The 24,307-nt window shown below is 41.4% G+C and overlaps 1 protein-coding gene across 2 annotated transcripts in view; it reads right to left on the minus strand.

The window, feature by feature from the left end:
- pcdh19 (protocadherin 19) overlaps positions 1 to 24,307 on the minus strand; it is a 58,524-nt gene that overhangs the window by 24,701 nt on the left and 9,516 nt on the right. For both annotated transcript variants that reach the window (XM_085936752.1, XM_085936743.1), the window contains exons 3-4: positions 5,185 to 5,243; positions 1,237 to 1,409 (exon numbers count right to left, since the gene is read on the minus strand). In XM_085936752.1, coding sequence (XP_085792878.1) covers positions 1,237 to 1,409; positions 5,185 to 5,243 — 232 coding nt within the window. The remainder of the gene's footprint in view (positions 1 to 1,236; positions 1,410 to 5,184; positions 5,244 to 24,307) is intronic.

Here is a 24,307-nt window from a genome sequence, read left to right on the forward strand (position 1 = left end):
AACAGGGGTCACCCTAAAGTTTTACCCAAAGCGGACGCCTATGCAACTGTGGTGTTTTCCTGCGAGTCTTAAATGGCTACCAGGTGCACGGCAACATCTGGGCCGGCCACGGACATCTTCATCCTCCCTCTCCAGTGTGAGTGGCAGCAGTTAAGCACCAACACGACCCCTTACACTGACTTCTGCCAGACGACGGGATGTCTTTTTAAACGCTTCAGTCAGATATGAAACATCCGCATTAACTCGCCGGCTAAATGATCCCGCTGAATAATGGATCAGGGCTCGTGGAGATATGTAAAAGTCCACCTTTGTGAGCCTAATTGCTGCCACGCTAGCTCGTGGGGATTCGACGAGCCTTCAAACGCAAACATAGCTGCTGTCAATCAATGTGTGTTGCCTGAGGTTGCATCAGAAGGGTAGCATGTAGGGTTTCTTTTTTCCTTATCCAATTGTCAAAAGTTGGGAGAGTAGATTTGATGATACCAAAATAACTTATGTGAATAAATGAAGTCCTACTACAATATCCAAGACTGTGGACACATTCACAGTGATTTTATGTCCTGCATTATTTGAAGTGACAATTATAGAATTCATTAAGGACAACAACAGCAAACAAAGCAAAGCAAACCTTATACAACCATTTAAACAGTTTATCATTAACATAATTAGATAAAAGTGCTCTCAGAATCACCCCAGGATTACTTGAAGTCAGCCTGAGGAGTATAAAAAAGACAAACCTGCCTGTTCCGTTTTCGCAAACTGCCACACAACCAACGGATGACCATATTTATTTCATATGTTCCATTTTTTTAAATTGAACTATTGATATATTTTCATATTAATACAGTATATGTTCAAACGTATCCATCCCCATTGCCTTTGGCATGACACTCTTGTCATTTTATATAGATGGGAGGTATTTTTGTGCTTCCGCATTGACGCCAAAAAATCGGTTTGACAGTCCACAAAAAAAGCAATGACCAATCATTACTCAGCATGCAAATATCACATAACCAAACTCTCAAAACAGGAGAGCCCTGATTGGTCATTACCTGACTCGTCATTGCTGTTTACTGTTTTGTTCCTCACCTAGTTTAAAGTGATTAAACTGTTATGATATCACATTAGTTTACATCACACCCATTGGTGGAAACACAAACCAGATCCACAAGCCACCATTTTGCACCGGTGAAGATGCTTCGGCTGTTATGTTGTACAACACGGACGTGGTCTTACCTTGGTCTGGCAGCTGGCAAACATTGGGAGGCACGGTCATGTTGAGCATGTCATTGACAGCCGTATCAACATAGTGTCCTCGCTGGACGTCATGTTCGCTATCGGTCTGGTCGCTCTCCTCGTGGCCGCTGTCCTTCAGACTGTTCCCCTCCAGGTCCTTGAATGTCGACGTGCTGCACAAGGGAGGACCGAGAAAGATGTTGATTAACTGTCACATCAGCGTCACTCACATGTTCGCCTTGGAGGTGCCCATCTTTTTCACTCCCAGAGTGCTTTATGTGCCCTTTCCTTGTCTTTTCATGAGGTTATTTTCTACCTCTTCTGAACTTTAAAAAATCATTGCCTTTGAATTTTTTTTTCGCAAAACACTCAATTTGAAATAATCGCGATATAAAGAGCTTGTATTAATCTCCCTGGTGCAACAGGCAAAGAAATGTTGGATGGACACGCTGCCTTCAAGGGCATCTTGAACAAACAGGGAGGCACTCGCTCACTTCAATCAGACAACTACTGCAGTAATCAGGAATTCCGGGAAGGAAGATGGATGTCGGAAACGCTGGAGGCATGCAAACCGAGCATCTGCCTTGCACTGGGGGCTCGCAGTCAATAAAGCAGGATTGGTGGTGGGTGGTGGGGGGGGTTGTAGTAACAATCAACAGCTGCACAGTAACTGTGTGATTTCCCCTCGTTTGAGTACCATCCCACCGGAACAAATTCACATTTATAAACAACACTAAAGAGCAGGGGAATAAATCAACATGTGTTCTTGGAAGAAGTAGCAGGGAGAGAGTGGGAGGTAGGAGTGAAGGACATTCCAAGGTAGCTGTATCCTCAAACACTGGCCGAACGTTCCCCATTGCGAGGCTGAAGCGGCGGATAATGCTGACCTTCTGATGTTATCACTGTAATTGCACCTGTATCAGACCAGGGGGGTTCACTGGGCTCCTGAGGGGCTTGCTTTGTGGGAATCTGCACTTCCATGCTCTTTGTTTACATAAATGCAGGAAATCTTTGGAGGGGAAATTGTCATAATGGGCCTGTAGGGAGGGGGCAAAGCCGGGAGCAAACAAAAGAAAGCCTCCATTGTTGCAAGGCTGCAGGTAACAAAAGGACAATTGTGGAATCAAAAGTAGCCCATTTGCAAAACTATTCCACAGCCGGAGGGAATTATTTTGACCCCCGTGCCCATTTCCTAACCCTGCATTCCCACATAGGTATCCAATTTGGGGGCAGCGCAGTGGACTTGCCGGTAGCACATGTGCCTAACAGCTCAAAGAGGATCGGTGATCAAATCTCTGCTCAAGTCCTTCCTGCGTGGAGACCGCAAGTTGTGCTTGCGCTTGCGTGGGCTTTCTACAGATACTCCAGCTTCCTCCCACATTGATGCATGAAGACTATAGACCAGGGATTGCGAACTGAAATGCTGGAGGGGGCCCCAGTCTTTCATCAGTGTGACGGGGGGCACATACTTCATAACCAGATGTATAAAAAAATGCTGTTTTAAATATGGACAAATAAGCGCTCTATAATATTCACTTTTGATAATACGTATTTCAATGCATGTAAAACCCACTGCCTTAACCCAGCAACAAAAGATTTGAAGTAAACAACAGAAATAACCACATAGTGGTTTATTTGTTCAGTATAAAGAGCTCTCGCACAAAAATGGCCATTTCAGGACAGCACAAAAGTGCTGAACAAGAAACTGACATTAAGTGCAAAATCTTTTTTTTAATAAATTGGAGCTAGGAGTAAAATAAATAAATACATAGTCATCATCATCATCAAGGGCCCCCATCTCTGCAATGTATTATACTTTGGGTGTGAATATGAATAGTTGTTTGTCCCTAAGTGCGTTGCGATTGATTAGTGACATGGTGTACCCCTCCTCTAGCCCAAAGTGACCCCAAGGACAAGTGCTGGGAAAATTAAATGGATGAATCTGTTTTTTGAGTCCACACATGGATGATGGTTTTAAATTATCCACTCTACTTTCACATAAAAACAAACTGACCAGCTGTTATTTAGCCAACCATAAGCCTTGAAAAAAGCATCGTGCCTGGTTGGCATATTCTGACACCTACAAACCGTAGTATCGTGACAGATGATATTTATGTGCACATAAATATTCTAAAACATTTTCAAAGTGTGAATGAAGTCAGTGCCCCTACATTGTCGCCGAAATATGACTCATGTACAACACGGAGGTCGTTGAACATGTTCTGTTGTTAAATGTCTTAAAATAGTTAATAGAAACATGATGTTGAGATTTTGATTTAGATATCAAATGAGAAGCTGTTTTTTACAACATTTAAAATACTCTTCTCATTCTTATCTATCATATCTAATCTTAAAAGCAACTGTACACTTTTTTATGTAACATCTTAATTTTCATTCTGATGGGCCACTGACTTCTGAGAAGCTTCTCTGGGGGTCTTTAATAAATTGGACTCTTCTCATATTCGGTGCAACAGAAGGTCATGATTATGCATAGTGTTCTATGACTTGTGTTATTTTTCACAGCTATAAGGAGAGCAAACACATTAGTTGCTTTTGCTACAAAATAATATGATTTGTGTCACGTTATGTATGAAATTATCAGCTAAATGTAGACTCTAATATGTAGAGTACAATCCCTTTCATTGCCTTAGCAATACTGAATCTCATTTTCTCTGCGGTGTTTATTTTGGCTGACCTACTTGGACAATTCTCATGTTGTGTTAGCGCAAGCACGAGTACTACCTTGCTCAATCATCCTATGATGATGTTGATTTCAAGAAACTGCATTGTAGCTTGCTCTATGCCTTTAGATTTACAAAGCTGCTAGCAGAAGCCTAAGAAGGAAATACGCTGACATATGGCTAAAAAAAAATAGGATTTTCATTTATGATGCTTCAGTGGGATATTAAAGATGATTAATATAGCCTCAATTCAAACTGTAATAACGAGAACAGAGAATATTTAATTGCCACAGAAACAATATATTTCCTTTTCTGTAGGTCTTATGATGGACCTGCCTGGGTGCCTAACATGGACTTCACAATTACAGGATGAATGAAAATATGACTTAACTTCTATTTTAAAGAATTTGATTTATATCTCTCAAGGGTTATAGGACATATAATTGACGAAGATAAAAGTAGATTGTAAGGATAACAGGATGTCTTTCATTGCAATTGCAACCCCACTTCTACTTTAGTTGGTCTTTAGTTTAGTGGCCCTGCCTGGACACCTTCTATGTCACTTTAGCGCTTAAATTCATATAAACTGGCTTAAAAGATTGTGATATGATGATGTTCATAATTTTATGTTAAACTCCTGATGTCTTTTTTAGTCTGATTGTCTATAGGGAGAGCGCATGAAGAACATTTTACTTCACTTTTTTATAATAGTATAACTTAATAGTATTTAAGTATAACACAGTTTAATGACATACAGTAGATTAAAGTGAATACAACATTTGCATCGCCATGGCAACCCTGAATCGCCTACACGTTGGTTGCTGTTTGAAAGGGTGGAACAGCGACACCTCGCATGTTAAGTTAGCAGAAGCGTGACTTCTAGCTTGCTGAAAGGATTACTATTGGGTATTGTATTGTAAGAGGGAGAGCAAAAACTTTCATTTCTGTTGCTTTAAAAGAACTGGTTTGCATTTTGTGTTGCTTCCGTATGGTCTCGAGGTTGATTCCTGTCATATAAATGTAGATTCTGATGTATCTAATTTAGTCATCTCCATCCATCTTTCTTCATCATTTGAATGAATTATCCAGAGGATTTCTTTTTTTTTTTTCTTTCTTTTTTTTGTTGCATATTCTCTCCAATCCCTATTATCCCCACTCCAAAACAAACACATACAAATTGCTGCAAGGATTCCTGCGCTCTCATTAGATAAAACAATAAGAGATAACAATGCTAGGTGCACAAAACAAAAAATAATACTAAACGTACCTTTTAATGAGGTGGGCTCTGCTGTTCACATAACTGGAGTCAATTGAATAATTCTCCGTCTGGAACACAGAGGTGGGGTGGGGTGGGATGTGGATTGGTGAGTAGGGGATATGAGTGGGGAGGGTGGAAACAGGGCGATACATATTTTCAATAGGAGAAGAAACTATAACAATGTTAGCAGTAATTGGTTTTCATAAGGAATGTTATTTTCCACAAAGGAGTGCATCCTCTGCATCTTTTAAAGCACATACACACGCTTAAACACATTGAGGCTGATGAGGTGTTGAGTGGTGCGGTGAACACAAGTTTCATCAACCCCCGGTCCACATGCACTCCTTTGCTGGCCAGCCCACCAGCTTTGAAACAGAATCGTTAAGGCAAGAATTGGAAGAAGAAAAATTCCCCCTATCATCCGAAAATGTTTCCCTCCTCTCCCCGCGTGCGGAGGGCTCACTTCTAACACATTTGAGAACATTACACATTAATGTGGAGAAAATTAAATAAATAACAGCGAGAGAAGGAGATGAAATTAAGCGCGTACTGGGGGGAATCTTAACGCCGCAATTGGAGATGAAAAGACTTTTTCAGAATATGCATGCGATAGATCTCTGACCCACATTACAGCGTAAAGTTCAAAGGCATCCCACATTCATATTTCGCCCAGCGTTTATATTTGCTGAGGATCTATGAACCCCTGTTGCACCACTGTGTAGTATCAACTCCCACAAAAAACTGGAGTCTTCCAAAAAAAAAAGCATGGAGGTCCAGGGAAAAGGCAGGAAGTGACCCTTCCCCGCAAAGAGTGATCAGATGCAGGTGTTTTCCGGGGAGAGAAAGCAGAGGCTTCACTTCAAATTCCAAAGTGAAGATAGCAGGCGGTGATAAGACGCTGCGGGTCGACCCCTTGACTTCCGAGTGAGGGCAGCTGTGCAGATACTACAGCGATGTTAAAAGAATAACAGAACCCAACCACCCCAAAACAAACATAAAAAAATACAACAATGAAGCCAAATCAATGCAGACACTCGCACAACTTCAATACCTCCTTTCGTCTTTGTTATTTTAGCCCGGAAAAACTGTAATGACGGAAGCAAGGACATGCACTACATTATGAATCAGTGCGTTTGCCGTGAAGGTTATCATGATTCATAGTCCCTTTCTTTAACACAAACTTTAACAAGCCACTGTAAAGACGAGACAATTCCTTGAAGGAAAAAAGAAAGGGTTATTAATGTTTCATTGTTTGCTCCTGATTTGTTTTCCAGCATGCATACAAAACATAGACATAGTATAATAAAAGAAGCAATCATCATGTCATTTAACAGAGATATGGAAAAGGTCGCCCAATTGGGCAAACAACACAAATTTGGGAGAGAAATATTAAAATATAAAAAGTCACACAAAAACCCGGCAGGACCATAGTAATGCATGACATAATCTTCACTTGAGTTCAGTTCAGTAAGCATCAAATAATTAACTCAGATTTTGTTCAGACATTTGAAGATGGAACACAAAGCGACTTAAATTTTGGAATAATAAAGCTCAAAAGTCAGACAAAACCTATAAAAGGTTGATCATGTAAGGTGAGACTCCAGCAAATCTAGTGAGACATCAGCATTCTTCACTAAAGCTCACATCAAATAAATAATTGTGTTAGAAGTTATAAGTATGGTGAAACTCCAAATGATCTTAAAATGTGGCAACCATTTTTTTCCAGAAACGTATACCTAAAAAATCCCACCAAAAATGTGCAATAATACACAATACAGTGAGTGCAGCATTCCTCTGTGTAGCTCAGTTCAGCAAGCATCAAATAATGGATTGTGTTTTAAAACCCAAAAGCATCAAAATAAGCTCAAAACCCTGGAGGTCAATAATGTGCATGATAGCACAAGACTTGAAATCTCACAGTACATTCTTCACTCGAGCTCAGTTCAGCCAGCATCAAGGAATTAACTCGAATGAACTTGAACACTGAAATCTTTGATCCAACTCAGTCGCTCCCTATTTCCAAAAAGTTTATTTCACAGGTGGTTATTGTCCACCATAAACGCTGTTGTGCATTTGTCAGAAAACACCCTGCTTGTAACAAGCTTGTAACATGGCTTTTTGATTCAAAGAATTCAACAGGAAATGACCACTGGTTCCTTCTTTTCCAAACCAGAAGAAGCAACTTTGATGAGTCACTCACTTCGACGAAAACTCATTGCTATTGTCCGCCATAAACTCTGTTAATTTGGCAGACAGAAAACACCCTGCTTGTAACAAGCTTGCAACATAGCTTGTTGACTCGAAGAATTCAACAGGAAATGACCACTGCTCCCTTCTTCTCAAAACCAGAAGGAGCAACATTGATGAGTCACTCACTCCGACGAAGGCTCAGCACAGAAACGCAACGCCCACGTTCGGGACGATCTCAAATCAGAGGGCGTATCAATAGGTCTTGCTGCGAGGGGTCAAGTTGCAGCCGAGAGCAGCCGAGGAGAAGGGGGGAGGCCGCAAATGGCTCCTTAATCAGGTTGGACAATGTGTTGTTGTGATCTGAGCGGCCCCGCTTTGGCGGCCAGAGCCACTCTATTCCCATAATTATTGTTCCGTTTCATCTGGAGGACTGCGGGGAGGAATGTGACTGATCACTGTGTCACGACAAGTAAGGAGGGGAGTCGAGGGAGCGGATTCAAGATGGAAGGAATTGGGCGAGAGTTGACCTGCGGGACACATCTCGCCCCCGTAGTTGTTTTTTTTTTTTTTTTTTTTTTTTTAGCCTTTGCATCTTTCTCTTCAATAAAAGCGGGGTCACTGGGACAATGGACTCGTCTTTTGCCATCGAGAGAAAAAGCAATCTCCTCTAAGATTTTATTTGCCTTCCTCGCAGCGCCGGACGCACAGTCGGAAAAAGAGTAAGGGTGGGGTGGGCAGTGCCAATTCTTCTACTAGTAATCACTCGACAAGCTCAGCAGATTTTGTAAAAAGATAGCAAGGAGAAAGAAGATAAAGAAAGAATGTCACCGCTGCCTCACTCTATGAATTACCAAGTTGGTGGCAAAAAAACGCAACATTTAAGTTGGAGTAAACATAGGCAGATGGAGGAATAGGCACTAATAAGATGCTGAAAAAAAGGGATGCATAAAAAGTGTCACCGGCAATCTGTTCAATTTATAGGTAGAGAAATTTCTCCCGTTTTCTCTTTTGTCTGACCGTGACAATTTACAGTTTAAAAACAAAGTAGCGATAAAAGGAGACGTTGTGATGCTGATAAACAACCGTTTGGCAGACGGCATGTCTGCATGGATGGGATGCTCACATTGTGTCCAATAAAACTGAGCTGGGATGTGTATTTGTCCTAAGTCTGCTTTCATGAGGATGCAGACGCACACGTTTGCGTTCCCCCATGACTGCAGCTGAATTTAACTGCGTCTTAGTGCACGATTTTGCACACACAGACACTTCCCCTTGTTGAGCTTTTCTCGTCCCCAAATCCCCCGACTTGGTGGGAATGCACTTTTAAAGAGGCGACTGGCTCACCTGTAGGTCTGCCCCCTGCCGTGCCACTGAGCCCTATTGTGGTGACGTGAAAGACAAAGACCCCTCCATCTCAGTGAAGAGTTTACTATATTCTGTTTACCGCATACCACTGAGCTACCATAACCCCCTGCAACCCTTGCCCCGGACGCCCACAACTATTCCACCTTTTTCCCCGATAAGAGAAATTCTCATAGATCCTTGGCCATCTGCTGGATTATAGATTTCCCTCTTCCTTGAGACAGGCCAAGACCCCTCAGGGAGGATCAGTAGTGAAAAAGCGTGGAAGAGAGCTTAAGGCCATCGCCGTAGTTGCGGATGAGATTACATTTTCTATTTCTGCTTGCTGCAGGGAGTCAGCCCTGATGAATACGGAGAGTTATTCCCGTTTAATATCAACGGGCTCCCTCACATGCTCAAATTATATTCGATCAATTGTGACAGAGGGGTACACATATGACAAACAACCTGCCACGTTCCCCGCATCATTTCACTCCATCACCCGTCAATTTAGTCCAAAACCGGCTGCCGCGTCCGGGAATTAATCATGCTACCAAAGTGAATTATTGTGTCTGAGAGAATGTGTTAAAAGTCAGCTGTTTTTCTTTGACTTGAAAAAAATGGAAGGAAAAGCCAATGGCCATCACTTTGTCCTTGATGATGCGGTACATGTCAAGTATTCCCCCAGCAAACCAAATAATGGCCCCTCTAAAACACAATGACACAGGCGCGTAAACACAGCACCACTTCCTGGTTGCATTTCCGTCTCTGTCGTTTAGCCTTCCCGTGTGAAGGTGAACAAATACTTCACACTGCGGGTCTAAAAAGACAATCAATTGCGAAACTCGTAAAATGGACAAAAAAAGGCTAAAGAAGTCAACCTTAGTTTACTTTCGGACCAAGAGACGACATTTATTCGTCAGTGTCTTTCAGAAACAAATTTGCTGGGGAGGGATATTGAGGCGATTGTGAATGTTCTGAACTCTGTTTTCCTTGCCAGCTTCCACGTAGCTCAACTTACCAAAGTTGACGTTGTTCTTACTCGGACTAAAGATTGCTCCCCTATTATTTAGTCAAGTAGTGCACTCAATTTTGCTGTTTCACCACTGATCAAAATTCAGTTCTACACAATCGACATAATTTTTATGATCACTTAATCGATCTAATAAGTTGCTAAACCCCCACGTACCATCTATGTAAGGAAAGTGCCTATGATGCCTACTTGTCTTTTTACTGTGAGACTCAGACAATAGTCCAGACTTGTCTCCATGTCACTCAGGCCTAGAGGCTCCATAGACATCCAGTCGGAAGACATGTGATTAATTATACATACATTGATAGAAATTCCATTCATTATTCATGTGTTTTAGAGCCACCCCCCACCCCCCTTTCAGCATGATGAAAAGATCTTAAATAATAGGCTCCCCTCTGCAGACATCTGCATTCCAACGTAGTCCAGCGATGCTTAAGCAGCTTAAGTCTGTTGTCTTTCTGGTCGGGGAGGGGGTCGCCGCTCACCTCTGACATGTTTTTCTAAAACTTTGGTGTCCCTGTGACTTCCCGCGGTGGTTGTTTTGTGTTGCCTTTGTTCTGAGTGACAAGGCTGGTCAGCATCAGTTGAATAGCAATCTTGGCGCTGCATCTTCAAACTCCTGAGGCGGCATAAGGGTTTCATTGAACACCTGTTCGGCATTCATGGCAGCACGTGCCCACAGACTCAATCCATCGCGGTGCAAGAAAGAAGAGTATGAGATAAAGTTGGACGGTTTTACATAATAATAAAGCGGCAACATTGTGGGAGAAAAATGTATCTGCGCTGTTTCCTATGAGAAGTCAGCTTAAGAACTCCCCCTGTTGGGCAAGTCTTTGGGGATTTGATTTCATTTGGATCTCGAGCCAAAATGTTTTCAGTCATCTCATCCCGATCAAAAAATGTGTAAATTGGCATGAAGGAGGGAGGTTTGGATTAAGGAAAAGATGAGCTTTGCAACTTTTCGAGAACGGATTTGTGCTTGTGACCCCTTGGGAACAAGCACTACTCTCAAAATAATTAGCAGTCATTTATTTATTTTTTTGGTGTGAGAATTACTAGATAGCGTTGATTCCTCGCTGTTCTGCCCTACATTAGCCAGCATTGTAGGGAGAAGTCAGGCACACTAAATTAGAGCATGAGATATTCCCAAAGGTTTACACCTCCTCCCTTGGGCCGGGCTTTACAAATACACATTCAGAAAGTGTGTAGATTATGTAAAGAGCCAAGCTTTTGGTTACAGAAACGGTACAGAAATTAGCATCTGAAACCAGGAAGCAATACATTAGCCTACAACTATTCAGGTCATAAACAAGACAACTATTTGAATGATTGATGTGAATATTTAGCATGTATGTCACCGTAGCAACTACCAGAACACTACTGACATGCACACCTGCCTCCAGTACCACATACACAATGAATTCAAGCAATGAAAACATCAGCAAACATTCTCCTTATTTATTTTATTTTTTTACATTTTCCGTAAACGTCAGCCACAAGTGTAAATGATTTTAAAAGCAAGTTAAAAACTATGCTCCCCCCAACACATAAGATTATGGTCTTTTGAAAAATGTTCAAATTATTTTTCCCAAATCTTTTCCTTGCATTGCACATTTGTTTTACAAATTTTTCAAATTCATCTAAATTTCTGCATTTTAATTTTAAATGTCTTTAGTTTTTTTGGGTGTAAATGCTTTGAAGATGCCTTGACTATTGAACTGTACCATATTTACACTCTATGCTTTTACTGTTCTTTAGATTGATGAGTAGACTACATTATTTAAGTTGTTTGAGTCGTCGCGTCTGTGTACACATCACTGATTGCTGATGACATCGGGTTCACATTGACACGGTAGATCCTATCTGTTGATGCTGCGGTTGTATTGGCAGATATCCCATCCATATCTGATTTTATCCACATTTGGAAGAATCTTAATTACATGCCGAATGCCATGACACATACCCAAATTATGCCACTCGGGAGCAAAAAGAAAATGTTCAAAGCTTATAGATGAAGTATTAAAGGTGGGCAGCAGTCCCATCTTTCCCTGCAATGCCACTCCTGACATCGCCCCCTCCTCACCCACTGTGACAAGGCATCTTTCCAGACATTTCAGTCCGATGGAGATTTGCAGCAGCTCATTACAGACAGCAAAGACTCGGCCAACGGATGCAGTCGCCCAGAGACGGATTGAGTTGGTCTGTTTATTGACATGCCTTAATCTGACACTGGGTAAAGGGAATTAGTCACCGCCTGTAGACATACTCTGGCTTCACGAGCTACTCCGGCAAATAGGGAGGCAGTGCTTGGGGTGGAGTGGAACTTCATCAAAGTTCATTAATCCCACCACCCCGGGCCATTCTCGCAAAGAAATCATGTTTACATTATGGCACTCGAGTGAAGGGGTGACGTAGTTTTTACACATGGTGAAGAGGCATGTCATGCAGTATCCGTGTGCTCCAGAAGCTTCACCCAATGTAACACAAAAATTACATTAGCAAACAACCTTTGTATCGTAGCAGTTTTTTAACCAATGCTTTGAATCAAGGATTCACAAGCCTTTTGGGTCAAAAGGTCTGTTACAGTGGAGGATTTTACTGTTATTTATCATGGCTAGCCCATGAATGGCACATTTACCAACCACAAAACAGTCAGTGTTGATAACTAGGTGTTTTGGTCACTTTTTTAGCAATTCCTCTGATCATTCTCACAACTGTTTTTTTAAACGTCAACCCATGTTTCATTCTGGATAAGAAGCAGACTACATGAATGGAAATATTTCTAATCCGTTTTACGTAAAACAGGAAAAGAGCTGGCTGGGTAGTAATTGCAGTCAATTTCTCTGAGTATTGCCAAAGACCGTTTCCGTTTAAATGTTGCAAAAGCAGTCATTTATCGACATGTTTGACCCAAAGCTTTCTACATCTACATCCAAGGTGTGTGTTTTTTGCAAAAACATTTTCATGATCGGAGAGTGAGAGAGCTTGAAATAGTGTTCACGTGAAGTCATGTCAGGTTCACAATATATTACCTCATCATATCATAATTAATTTCAAAATACTTTACCCCCAGTTGAAACTCATGGACCCACAGTGTCCGAGCCCCCAGATTGAGGACCACTTTTTTAAATAATGCCAAAACAAGGCCACGCCTATCGGCGATCCAGATAAGCAGGCAGCACACGATGATTTTAATCTTGTTTGCTGGTAAATCAATGAGATGCACATCTGTTTGGTCATCTACAGCGATGGTTTTACTAAGCAGCTGTCAGAGTGACAGCAGAGTATTATCTGCTTGCTCATCATCGCTGCACCTATAAATCCGGCTTCTTAACAGGATCGGGGGCTCTCCAATGGGAATCCCATCTCGTGCTGCCTCTGTTTTTGATACACTATCGATTAAAAGAAAAAAACTTAGAACAAGTAAAAAGGGAAGGGATAAACAATGTGCATTCCTGGTGAGTCAGGAGGGGAATAACGCAACAGGAATCTGCAGTGAGACAAGTGTTGACCCAAACACACACACACGCACACTCACAGTGGGAAAGAAAACTGGAACAGTCATCTCCATCAGGGAACAGAAACCTAGCAGCATGCAAGCAGGGGGCCGCTGGAAGAGAAAGAGGGGCCAGATGCAGTGGGCTTGACCCACTCATTGGGGGAAGTGATTGTGTGCGTCTGTGTGTGTGTGTGTTGGGGGTTGGGGGGGATTAGCTGAACTGACTTCATTTAATTGAATTTGTATTTTGCCCGACTTTGGGGGGCAAACTGTTTTTCACCGTGGAGGGATCTACAGGGGTCGCGGAAAACAGCAACAGACGGTGAAACTGCACGTCCTTACTCCTGTGGTGCATCGACAGGATGACGCCGAGGTGCTGCTATATTACCGCACACACATACACGAACACTTATCTTGTTTCCCTGTAATTATGTCTCCATTATGAAGTATAATCTATCCCATTGAAATGCATCTTACGCACCAGCATCCACCTTTCCGCAGCTTTGATTTCTTAAAATGAAGTCCTTTTTAATCCTTTTGTTCCGCCACCCTAAACATGTAGTAATATTCGGTGCTTATCCGAAGCGCCGCTACGTGCGCGCTCGTGTTTGTATGTCAGCGTGTGTGCTAAGCCGTTATCTTGCAAGAACATATCTCTGGGCTGGATGTTTATCTGGGATGATTGGAAGAGTTCGCCTTGTCCCAGCGCCATAGCACACAATATTATCTTTTGTTTTTCATCATTTCATTTCTCCCAGGCCCCGATAGTTTGATGGTCGATGGGAGAGAAATCCCTTTAGTCACCCCCGGGCGTCTAATGTACTTTTATTTGTAATCTGTAAATTTAATAAATCAAATGGGGGAGGAAACAATCCGTACACAATCAAATACTTCGACTCCCTTTTGTACTGCGGTGAGGGGGAGGCATGGCTGTCACTATTAGGCGGAGGAGAAACAGCTGCAGCGTGCAAGTATACAACAAACACAACACGCCTTCCTCCTGATGGCTTCATAGAAAAATAGCGCAGGGCTCGGCTATCAAGTCTCTCGCGGACCATGCCTGCCATTCTTTCTAATGTTTGCAGTCAAAGCAGGACTGAACCATTTCAAAAATCATTCCAATTGTTTTTGATTGCACATATTATTGTGATCATAATATTGGTTTTGGACTAAAATATTTCTTTGATATTTAATACAGAAAGTGAATGTATCGAGGTTCCACAGGTAGGTTGATTACAATTGTGCACATGTGCATTTCATTACCACGAGATTTAGCTCTGAGCCTCTACTCAACTTTTTTCTCAGAGGTTCATATTCACTGCCTAACTATATTGTGCCAAAGCGCATTTGTTCAAAATTGGGCAAGGTCCAACTGGTTAGCAGAGTTGCACCATTGTATTTACATACATATTTTTTATGGTTCGATTCTTTAAAAAGGGTGATTGGTTTACTTAGTTCTTGTTTACTTGCTAAATACATTTTCTAAAATATTACTGTGTGAAGTTCCCCCTGGCTTGCAAAGTTTACACAATGATATGCCTACATTAGGAGTGTTTTTATGCTCTCATTTTGCAAAAAGTAACTGAACGTGGACTACAATGATTTGCTCTGAGTTTCAACGATACTGACTTTCATTGTTGCTATCTCGTGGGGAAAAAACACAGGTCCAGGCCCTGAGCGCCATCTCTAGGACCTTTTTGTTCCACTATTTACCCTTTTAAACAAAGCAATTACAGTACCCCATTAATCACCCCATTTGGAATTGACATTAAAGAATGAACATTGAATGCACGTGAGAGGTTTTGCCTTCAATGGCCCATCCCTGCAGGAAAGCACAAAAGAAAATGTGAGTCAGAAAATCTTATTTTGTCTTAATGCAGAGGACAAGACTGGTCAAGACTATCAGACACTCTCGAGTAATCATCTTTTTTCCGTTCCCTTCCCCAGCTCCTATCAAAAGATGTTACTGTGCAAAATGTCAGCGAGAGACAGAGCGAGGGGAAAAGGAGGCAAGAGAAGTAATCTCCATCTCCTTTTTGATCACAAGTGGAATAATTGGAACCCTCTTAGGCTCATTACACAAGTTGCCCGCCAGCCAAAAGATAGCTCCAGCTGCCCCTCTCCATTCATGTCGAAGCTTTGAAAAATACTGCTTTCTCCAGTAACAACTCTTTATGAGATGCAATGACAAGAGGTCCTATATTAAAGGGCAATGCCTTTGTTTTTAAACAGAGATATAGTAGCTCTCAACAAGCGCAGTCACACAGTCAAGAGTGGAAAGAAAAAAAAAAGAGACGATAAAGGTGCCTTGTTAACAATGATCCCTGTGACTGATCTGCTCTGCGCCGCTATCAAAACTATGTTTGTCATGATTATGATTCTAATTATTATTACTGTGTTACCCAGATTAACCTTAGCAGCGACTTTAAATCACCTGCGCTTGATGGCAGCCGAGTCATGACTATGAAGAACGGCGCCAATGTCCCCTCAGATAAATCCACTCTAATTAGTCGTGTGCCTTACAGGGCCTATGTGCTGTTCATAATTAGAGCTACTGTAGCAAAGGTCATGCAAAACTATTTAGAGAGGATGCGCGCTGCATGGATAATGGAAGAAAGTGATGGGAGGGAAGAGGATGGCGTTCTTCTCTTTTGCCACCGTTTAGGGCTCCTTTTCAAATTGATTCAATTGCACGATGCATTGCTGGACACCACTTGACACAAAAGCTACATGGATGTGTCTTTTTACCTGTGGAGGTGAGACCGCCACCCCATTCACCTCATTGCTGCGTCTGTTAATCAGCTGTCGCCTAATATGTTTCAGATAGCCCGATAAGTTCCGTTATTAATTGTGAAGCCGCAAGGAGGTTTGTTGCTCCAACCGTGAGCACGGCTTAACGAGTTGAGACAGAAATGTTGAGGCCGATGTAAACAAGTCCCTTCGCCGAGGTGCTTCTAGTATTTCGACGCAAGCCTCATCTCCCCCGTGTGGTTTTGGCACCATCTTAACTCCCAGGCTGCCTCCCGAGATAAGAGCTCTGGGTTTTACAGGCGGGATCCGCAAGGAATTCAGTCACCTTGTCATCATCACACCACCAACAAAATAAGCAACAGCTTCACACTTATACAAGTATCTCATTTCCTGCCCACCACCTGAACGTGCGCTCATATTTTTCTCCGACTTTTATTTACTGATTTTGAATTTGCCGGCAGATTTCTTCCATTTCAATAACATGCATGGAGGTTTCCCTTAAGACTTAGGTGTGAATGTGAATTTGACTGGCTGTCTATCTGTGCTTTCGATTTGCTAGTCAGCTATAATAGGCCCATCCACGCACTTTAATAAGAACAAGAGCTATAAAAAATGGATGGATTCTGTATTTACTGCTGGTAAATCCATGAACCTTTGAGTCATCTTGGTCAAAATTAGGAGCATGGGACCTTAATTATACAGTTAAGATCAAGCCAAAACAGACATGCAAAATGAAAGAAGCTGAGTAAGCTGGGTCAATTGCTGATGAATTTTGTATAAACTTTAGGTTGAATTTAAAATAATGTCACAAGAACTCTTGATTTCAAACAGCAAAGCTTACAAGGGGAACAGCAAATTATGTTTTTTGTAGCACTCCAAAGCAATTCGAGTGTGCCTTTGTTGTGTTCATTGCTAGATGGATTTGTTCTTTTGTTTTGTGAGAAAATGTGTACCAAATTAGCATTTATTTCTTCACTTACTATTGATATGAAAATATTTTTTTCCTCACCAAAGCAATTTTGTTTTCAACATCCATCCACTTTCTATACTACTTGTCCCCACTGGGGTTGCGAACGTGCTGGAGCCTATCCCAGCCGTCAACAGGCAGTAGGCGGTGGACACCCTGAACCTGTTGCCAGCCAATCGCAGGGCACACAGAAACAATCGTCCGCACTCGCACTCACACCTAGGGGCAATTTGGAGTGCTCAATCAGACTACCAAGCATGTTTTTGGAATGTGCGAGGAAACCGGCGTGCCCAGAGAAAACACACGCGGTCAAGGGGGCAGGATAGCCATAGAATAGGACATTGAGTTCATTCAGTACAATTTCGTATGATACTTGCTTTCAAGTTAAAACTGTTAAAGTATACCTGTACAATTAATAAGAGCATTCGTTTTGAGCATAAACGCGATTTCCATTAGTATTTTCTGCCCACGTCTGTGATCTCCTGACAGGGGCAGTATAGCAAAAACCATGTAACACAGATCCAGAGTTAGTTGTCTATATGTGTGTCAATCAATGTGTCGACAGTCTGATAATAAAGCATCTGTGAGCTCATGCTGTGCCCACTGCTGGGTGCAGTGCACTCGAGTTCAACTGAGATGAACTTTGAAATTTGTTTTTGGACTTTGGAGCTCCATATTTGCTTTAGCTACTGTGGTGTAATGTTTAATGAATGAACGCTACATTTAAGTAGCATACAACAAACAGCCAAGTAGATCTGATTAGCAACTTTAGTGGAAAATCTTCCATCCAATTCCTTTTGCGCTGGTTCCTGTAGCCTGTCCGATCTGACTTTGAGTGAGAACTGTTTACCAGCCAGTCACAGGACCGCACATATCGTCAAAACAGCAATTCACGCTCACGTTCATACCAAACTAGTGTCTTAAACTAACCAAAGAAACATGCTTTGAGTATGTGGGAGGACTCTGAGGGAGAATCTATGAAAATCCATATTTCTTGACTCTAACAAGCTAACCACTATTCAAATGTGCTTCCCATGACAAGAAAACAATTTGATTTAATTTTTATTTCATAAACAGGATGAATAATATTCAAAAATATGGTAATTTTTCTGAAGGGAAAGATATATTTATTGAGCGCAAAGTTAAATTAGCAAATTGGTTCATTTCGTTTCTTACAGCTCATCTCGTCACACATTCTGAACATTTCTGCTGTTTTTGCAGGAGACTCAACTGTGGCTTTAATAAACGAGTGAGAGGCATTCACCACAATGAACAAGACATCTCATTATAGCCTCTTTCAGTCTTTTAAACACACAATGATTTTACTTGGGTGGGTGAGAGTGGAAGCATATGCGTTTGTTTCTGTTGTGTTGTGGTGAGTGGGTGAGGTGGTTTGAAAACAGCCAATTGTGATTATCATTGATCTCATTTGTCAGATACCTAATCTCTGACTCATCTCCACCCCAGCCACATCGGGTGACGACGAAGCACCTTCCCCCGTTTCTTTAAATCCCAAACAAGTGTTGAGGGAAGCGGCGATAAGCGGGCCCTTATCCTTTTAAAGACACTCCCGTAATCCGACTGCGGTGGGAGAAGGGAGGGGGCTTCATCCTTGAGAGATTTAGTCTGGATTAGATCTAGTCCCCCAAATTAAACCAAAAAAAGCATGTTTTAAAAAAAAAAAAATCATGTTCATGCAAACTGGGTGAGTGGCTTCCAACCAGTACTATGAACAAGGTAACTGATGAATCGGTGAAATGCTCCTGTTCATCCACCATATTTTAATTCTGCTCCTTTAGCTGATCATCGGTAGAGATGCCCAAAACGTCTTGCATGCTGAATACCCGGTTTTCTTTGCCAACCAGCTTAGCATCACACAAACTCCTCAAGCCGAACTCTTCTGTCCCCATTGACACGAATTGCCATGGCAAAAACAAAGCCAAATCTGCAGCTTAGAGGCTCAAATAATAATCAGCAAGTAGCGTACAAATCAAAAGTCACAACACCATAACCATGTCATTCCTCCCCATCTTCATTTTGTGTGCTCTCAAAGTAGGTGACCACATATGAATGTGGAGAAACAGATTTATATATATATATATATATATATATATATATATATATATATATATATATATATATATATATATATATATATATATATATATATATATATATATATATATATATATATATATATATATTTCATGTTCACTTGTTCACTTAATTAGGCTTGAGTCCGGCTTTATAAATGCAGTTAAATGAATTACCATGTGAAATGAATTCGTATTGCAGTTGGTATCAAGATGAAAGCATACCAAAGATACCTTCCACCATTTTCAATGCAGAAAAAATATTTAAAACAACACAATGCTCACACTCAATAAGAGCTCCGTGGCAACCATTCTGGTCTGGTTGCCAAAGGAATCATCAACCTACATTATTCAAACCCAGAGATTATAAATGGAGGCTTTTTCTTTCAGGAGCACTGCTGCTCTACCTTTCTAACTGGAGCAAGGAGCAGCTCTCAGGTGGAACTAAAGAAGTTAGCATGGAGAAAAAAAAGACGACACTTAAAGCCACCTTAGTGAGGCCAAGTGCTTTTCGTTCATTAAGTTGGGTGTCTGGGCTGTGCTATGTCAAACGTCAGACGTGAGGGGAAAGTCAAAAAGCGGAGCCCATTGTGCGCCGCGGCCTGAATATTATTTCCTAATGCCACAAGCGAGCGGCGTCATTATCAATTTCAAAGCAAGGCAGTCATAACTATTATCATTAATGGTGTTTTCATCCTTTGCATGTCTTGAGTCCAACAAGACACAATGTCATCTATTCCTGGCACACATTCCTGTTTTAGCAACTTGACCTGGTATTACCAAGCAAAGAAATGGATTCCCATCCCTCTTCAAGCCGCCATTGGGTGTAAATAATACGCCTAGGCCCTTTTCTGGAAACCTATAATCCCAGGAACACTGGCTTGGGCAAAAACCCCGCATATCTGCGTGTGAATGCAAAAATGCAAAGCACTCCTTAATGGAAAGGTGAGACTTTCAAACAACAAATCCCCGACACCAAACATCAGCAAAATTCTCTCCCAGAGCCTTCATTGTGCTGCTTAATTCTTAATGTCATCTCACGGCTCCTCCACTTTATGTCAAGCTCAATCACACAGACTGCTCTGAGATTTGCACACATCATGAATGAGAATAGGAGCTAAACACACAGAGTGGGGGGCGACAACGGCTGAGGGAGAAGCGATAAAGGAAGGGCATTACAGGGGTGACGGCGTCGGAGGGGGATGAGCACGGGAGAAAAAATGGCAGGAACACAGAGCAGGGGGAACGTGAGGCCTCCACACTCGGTCATAGCCCATTAGATTGGCTGGCTGCAAGTGCTGCAGCTCATTACATGCTCTACCTCTGTTGTGTGGATGCACAATTACGCCACCCCGCTGCTTTGACGGCCACGTCGCCCTGTGCCTCTGAGGCAGCTGATTTCTGCCACTGCTACAGTTGAAACCTCCACATAACAGTCCCTGATGCAAATGCAGGTTTATGTCTTGAAACAAAAGCGCCATTTGAATGTTCTCAAATGAAATGAAGGGCCTCTGCACCACTGGGCCAAACAAAACAACAATGCAGTATTTGCCCGTCTGTTCACAACTTCAGTGCCACGTTATTAATACTTTCTTCTCACTTTTAAAAAAGCATTTGACTCTGACACAAGGAAAAATCAAGCTAATTCCAACCACAATAGGCTTATAGCAAACATCCAAACGTAGTGGCAGTGGCGTAGCAAAGCGCAACGGCATACAGCAACTGCTATGCAGTTGGGTTTCTTCCACCCGTGGCGGCAAATTGTTTGACAAGTCTTCCTACTTACTATTCTACAATAATGCATGCAGAAGTTGGCATTTAATCTGATGGGGGGAAATGCTAACTAACGTCCTCCCGCTACCTCCTTGTTTTAGGCCTCAGCGAAAAGGTCACTCTTCCCCAGTGTCAGAGCTGCCTGTTCAAGGAACTTTCTCCTCACATCTAGTATTATAAAAATGTCTGCGCCTCTGTGTTATGGGGGGGACAGAGCGATAAGAGCATTTCACAAAAAAAAAGAAATCTTGCAACAACAAAACATTAACTTGCCAGGTGCTATTTGCCATTGTAACCCCATTCCTCATTCTCTATGAATAAAGTACGAGAAACACAAACTGCTAATTTCCTAAAATGTTGACATACACAACGACAAATGTTAATGCCTTGGCATTATACTTGCATAGTGTATAGAGCTTTCCATTGCTCAATAATGATGAAATCTTTTTTTTTTTGCATTACTGTATTTACATTCTAGTAATTAGCGTGGGACAAATGAAATGCCTTTACTGCCTTCCATTTCAGTTTTTACCTCAATTTAGCAAGTTAGTTAAAAGAAAAATGCAAACATCTGTAACCAAAGGGTACATAAATGTAAGTATTCAAAGGGCTGTCTTGACTTTGTTAAAAATAAAATAGAGACCCACGATTTATTTGGCAATATTAAGGATTATATTGGTGTGCATAATTATAAACAAGTGAGAAAAAAATTGTGAAAAAAAGTCACTCTACAGATTACAAATATATTTCTCCCTGATTTTAAGCAAATCATTGGTTTTGTGTTTTTAAAAATGCAAGCTGACCTTTTCTCCCCTCAATAAATGCGGACCATTCTCTTGGGCTATCCCATGACCCATTAGTGGAAAACGAGCTATTTCTTTTTCCGTAATCTCTTCCTACAGTCATAAATTCTCTTGAAGGCTTAATAAACCTTTGCAGGAAACAATGCAGACAATTATGCGCTTGATGGTAAACATTTGCATATTTATGTGTACTGTTGGGACTTGAGACAGTTCAATGATTTCCATGAAAGGAAACACAATGTGGCATATTTATGTCTGAGAGTTTAATTTGAGAAATTAAAAGCGAGAGTAGGGCGGGTGAAAAAACGCCACTGGATACTCATTTAAATGGGTAATTACGTCCAGGCAGCATTGCTTGCGGGGTCTAACAAGGTGCGTAATGATGTCCTGTTCCCCAGTGATAAACATCATCACGATGTCCATTTCCTTCACTCCATTTAGCCTTCTCAAAATTACATGTGGACCCATCAACCTCGGTCCAAAGTTCTTGTCGCCTTACTGCGTTCACGTCCACTAAAGGTCTTTAGAGAGATTTATCCTGCTCTGTGACTGACTCTGCATTAAATCCTTATTTTATGATGCATAATAATACAAAGCGTGTCCACATTTCCTCATTTTCAGTGGTTTTGAACAAAGCTGGATGAAAAGTGGATGATTATGGTAACCACTTTGTATCTGCTGAATAAAATATATTGTCACACACAGTTTAGAATCCACTTAAACCACTATCTTCACTTAATGCTACCATCTGTGTTGTTGGATAGGCTACACTGAAGTAATATTTATCTCCAAAGTAGGACATAGTAATTTAACATTAGAAATTTGACATTTTCTGCTATTGTGGTAGTTGGAAATGGAAAGGAAATAAAAAAATGAATGTCCTCATCTAAAGACCAGGTTTTATAGAAAGAAAATAAATAGCACTCAGCAGGGTGCAGACCTTTGCTAAGGCCAAACTGTCATGAACTGAATCAGTAGAAAATGATGGATAAATGGATGGACAGATGAATGGGTGAACGGATGGCTGGCCAAACAGATAGAAGTTAACATAGGTACACGCCAAAAGTTCCAAAAGATTGTTCCCAAAAGCTAGTGATAAAAAAGAACAAAACTTGTAGCCAATGTTACTTAACCATAGTTTACTCCTCAAAAATAAATATTTGCAAAAGTTAATCAATAATGGTTACTAAGCAAAGGTTATTCAACAAAATACCAAAATATTGGACATGTTCATTGAGATCAAACCAAACTGTTAACAAAGTTTAGTTGCCAAAAGTGTGACACAAAGATATTTTCCACTATATTGCGCACAACAGCCACGTGAAGGCTGGCACCACTGGTGGGTTCCGACTGTGGAAACAGTTCAACGGCAAAATTAGCTGTGTGTGTGTGTGTGTGTGTGTGTGTGTGTGTGTGTGTGTGTGTGTGTGTCTGTGTGTGTGTGTGTGTGTGTGTGTGTGTGTGTGTGCGTGCATGTGCGTGTGTGCGTGTTCCCATTTGTGCATATGGAACCACGACCAAACTCATTTCGAGAGGGCACTAAGTGCATCGCTGTCACCCACAGTTCATTCATTTCTGACAACCGAGGCTTTGTTCGGCCTTATAAACACTGACACTTGAAAAATGGTGCAGCCTTTCCAAAGTCTCTACCTTACAATCAACTTAAATGATTAACAGAATCATCCGCCAATCAATCAGAAGGACAGTCAGAAGCTTTGGGGAGGGGGGAAATGCTTTTTGTACAAACTCTCATGAAGTGAGGAGAAAATAAATCACCAACTTTTGATCATGGTGTACTTGCAAGTCAGAGAAGTAGTCCGTTGCTTGGTCAATGAATCGAGTGAATCCAGTCATGTTAATCGGCTGACAAAAAAAGGATTTTGCTAATTACCTTCTCTAGCTAAAGGCGCCGTTACCTTTTTAAAACACCACGCAAATAGGCCTTATTTCGATTTACAGTAATATGACTGAAGCAATTTGAAGCACTGCTGAGATATTCTCAATAGCATAGCGCCAAACTACTGCACAACACAGCGATAACAGCAACATTTACGGCTAACCGTATATTAAACGCAAAATTACAACTACAAGAGCATTAAAAGGGCACTCTAAATGCAGGATCACTATGATGTCTGATTATTGACAATGCTTCTCATTCCTGAGTCAGCCTCTACGATCTAAATGATAATGTCAAAGCTCATGTTTCAAATAAATGAGACAATCCATAAGAGATGTTTTATGTGTGGCATTTGTGTGTGTGTTCATCACGAGTGTAGAAGGCCACCTGCTACGATGTGAATGACGGCAACACGGCTGCCTGGTGTGATGCTGAGAATCTGATATTGTTATGTAGGGATCAGCTTTGGTAACATAATGAATGCCACAATATACAGGATGGTGCAGGCAGACCTTGAGATTTATCACAGTCAGTCGGTATTGCATTCATTATGTTTATATTTGAACAATAGCCATCACATGTATGTGTATTCTATCCATGATAGATTTGACTTCAACATTAATTCTGAATTTGGCGAAGTGAGACTAAATTGTCCATAGGTGTGAATTTGAGTGTAAATGGGTGTTTGTCTATTTGTGCCCTGCCACTGAATGAAGATCAATCAAGGGCGTACCCTGCTTCTTGTCAAAAATTAGATGGAATAGGCTCCAGCTCAACTGCAACTC

The sequence above is a fragment of the Syngnathus leptorhynchus genome, chromosome 2, assembly GCF_054491065.1.
Source record: "Syngnathus leptorhynchus isolate UIUO chromosome 2, UIUO_Slep, whole genome shotgun sequence".
NCBI lineage: Eukaryota > Metazoa > Chordata > Actinopteri > Syngnathiformes > Syngnathidae > Syngnathus > Syngnathus leptorhynchus.